This window comes from Cervus elaphus, chromosome 25 (assembly GCF_910594005.1).
Source record: "Cervus elaphus chromosome 25, mCerEla1.1, whole genome shotgun sequence".
NCBI lineage: Eukaryota > Metazoa > Chordata > Mammalia > Artiodactyla > Cervidae > Cervus > Cervus elaphus.
Window position 1 is genome coordinate 69,507,455 of NC_057839.1, and position 2,546 is coordinate 69,510,000.

The following is a 2,546-nucleotide window of genomic DNA, read 5'->3' on the forward strand; positions in this document are numbered from 1 at the left end:
CTCCCCGGGGAGTTCCTGACGCGCTGATGATAGTTTCCCAAAGCGGGGACGGGACCAAGAGGTTTCCGTCGCTGCGGAAGGAGCGAGCTGCTGTTCTGATCTCAGCGTGGACCCTGAGCGCAAGCTCCACCAGCTGTTAGCCAGCGAGCGGGAGGGCCTCTGCCTGAGCGCTCACCCGACACGTGAGCGGACACGTGAGCACGAATGGCGGCCTGGTTCTCACGTGGTGCGGCCGTGACGCCTCGGGGGCCACGTGTGAGCTAGCAGGTGCGCCCTCAGGTCAGGGGCACGGCGCTCCCTCAGCGCCGGCGCGGAGGACCGGCGCCCCACGCCCACCTCTGCCCGCCGGCGCGGAGGACCGGCGCCCCACGCCCACCTCTGCCCGCCGGCGCGGAGGACCGGCGCCCCACGCCCACCTCTGCCCGCCGGCGCGGAGGACCGGCGCCCCACGCCCACCTCTGCCCGCAGGCGGTGGGGACCGGCGCCCCACGCCCACCTCTGCCCGCCGGCGGTGGGGACCGGCGCCCCACGCCCACCTCTGCCCGCAGGCGGTAAGGACCGGCGCCCCACGCCCACCTCTGCCCGCCGGCGCGGAGGACCGGCGCCCCACGCCCACCTCTGCCCGCAGGCGGTGGGGACCGGCGCCCCACGCCCACCTCTGCCCGCAGGCGGTGGGGACCGGCGCCCCACGCCCACCTCTGCCCGCAGGCGGTGGGGACCGGCGCCCCACGCCCACCTCTGCCCGCAGGCGGTGGGGACCGGCGCCCCACGCCCACCTCTGCCCGCCGGCGCGGAGGACCGGCGCCCCACGCCCACCTCTGCCCGCCGGCGCGGAGGACCGGCGCCCCACGCCCACCTCTGCCCGCCGGCGCGGAGGACCGGCGCCCCACGCCCACCTCTGCCCGCCGGCGCGGAGGACCGGCGCCCCACGCCCACCTCTGCCCGCAGGCGGTGGGGACCGGCGCCCCACGCCCACCTCTGCCCGCAGGCGGTAAGGACCGGCGCCCCACGCCCACCTCTGCCCGCCGGCGCGGAGGACCGGCGCCCCACGCCCACCTCTGCCCGCAGGCGGTGAGGACCGGCGCCCCACGCCCACCTCTGCCCGCCGGCGCGGAGGACCGGCGCCCCACGCCCACCTCTGCCCGCAGGCGGTGAGGACCGGCGCCCCACGCCCACCTCTGCCCGCAGGCGGTGAGGACCGGCGCCCCACGCCCACCTCTGCCCGCAGGCTGTGAGGACCGGCGCCCCACGCCCACCTCTGCCCGCCGGCGCGGAGGACCGGCGCCCCACGCCCACCTCTGCCCGCAGGCGGTGAGGACCGGCGCCCCACGCCCACCTCTGCCCGCAGGCGGTGAGGACCGGCGCCCCACGCCCACCTCTGCCCGCAGGCGGTGAGGACCGGCGCCCCACGCCCACCTCTGCCCGCAGGCGGTGAGGACCGGCGCCCCACGCCCACCTCTGCCCGCAGGCTGTGAGGACCGGCGCCCCACGCCCACCTCTGCCCGCCGGCGCGGAGGACCGGCGCCCCACGCCCACCTCTGCCCGCAGGCGGTGAGGACCGGCGCCCCACGCCCACCTCTGCCCGCAGGCGGTGAGGACCGGCGCCCCACGCCCACCTCTGCCCGCAGGCGGTGAGGACCGGCGCCCCACGCCCACCTCTGCCCGCAGGCGGTGAGGACCGGCGCCCCACGCCCACCTCTGCCCGCAGGCGGTGAGGACCGGCGCCCCACGCCCACCTCTGCCCGCCGGCGCGGAGGACCGGCGCCCCACGCCCACCTCTGCCCGCCGGCGCGGAGGACCGGCGCCCCACGCCCACCTCTGCCCGCCGGCGCGGAGGACCGGCGCCCCACGCCCACCTCTGCCCGCAGGCGGTGGGGACCGGCGCCCCACGCCCACCTCTGCCCGCAGGCGGTAAGGACCGGCGCCCCACGCCCACCTCTGCCCGCCGGCGCGGAGGACCGGCGCCCCACGCCCACCTCTGCCCGCAGGCTGTGAGGACCGGCGCCCCACGCCCACCTCTGCCCGCCGGCGCGGAGGACCGGCGCCCCACGCCCACCTCTGCCCGCCGGCGCGGAGGACCGGCGCCCCACGCCCACCTCTGCCCGCAGGCGGTGAGGACCGGCGCCCCACGCCCACCTCTGCCCGCAGGCGGTGAGGACCGGCGCCCCACGCCCACCTCTGCCCGCAGGCGGTGAGGACCGGCGCCCCACGCCCACCTCTGCCCGCAGGCGGTGAGGACCGGCGCCCCACGCCCACCTCTGCCCGCAGGCTGTGAGGACCGGCGCCCCACGCCCACCTCTGCCCGCCGGCGCGGAGGACCGGCGCCCCACGCCCACCTCTGCCCGCAGGCGGTGAGGACCGGCGCCCCACGCCCACCTCTGCCCGCAGGCGGTGAGGACCGGCGCCCCACGCCCACCTCTGCCCGCAGCCCAGAGTCCATGCAGTCCTTCCGAGGGCTGTGTTTTGCTCTCTAACAAATGCTCCAGTTTACTGGAAATCATAACTCAAGCCCGTGAGGACGTTGGCCCATTCCTCATGAGGAAAAT

At 78.6% G+C, this 2,546-nt stretch overlaps 1 protein-coding gene across 1 annotated transcript in view; it reads left to right on the plus strand.

Annotated features, from left to right (window-relative positions):
• Positions 1–204: 204 nt before the first annotated feature.
• Positions 205–2,546, plus strand: part of LOC122683668 (basic proline-rich protein-like) — a 5,152-nt gene continuing 2,810 nt past the window's right edge. The window contains exons 1-8 of the mRNA XM_043887447.1: positions 205–255; positions 304–551; positions 669–1,071; positions 1,189–1,311; positions 1,429–1,551; positions 1,669–1,911; positions 1,989–2,151; positions 2,269–2,391. Coding sequence (XP_043743382.1) covers positions 205–255; positions 304–551; positions 669–1,071; positions 1,189–1,311; positions 1,429–1,551; positions 1,669–1,911; positions 1,989–2,151; positions 2,269–2,391 — 1,477 coding nt within the window. The remainder of the gene's footprint in view (positions 256–303; positions 552–668; positions 1,072–1,188; positions 1,312–1,428; positions 1,552–1,668; positions 1,912–1,988; positions 2,152–2,268; positions 2,392–2,546) is intronic.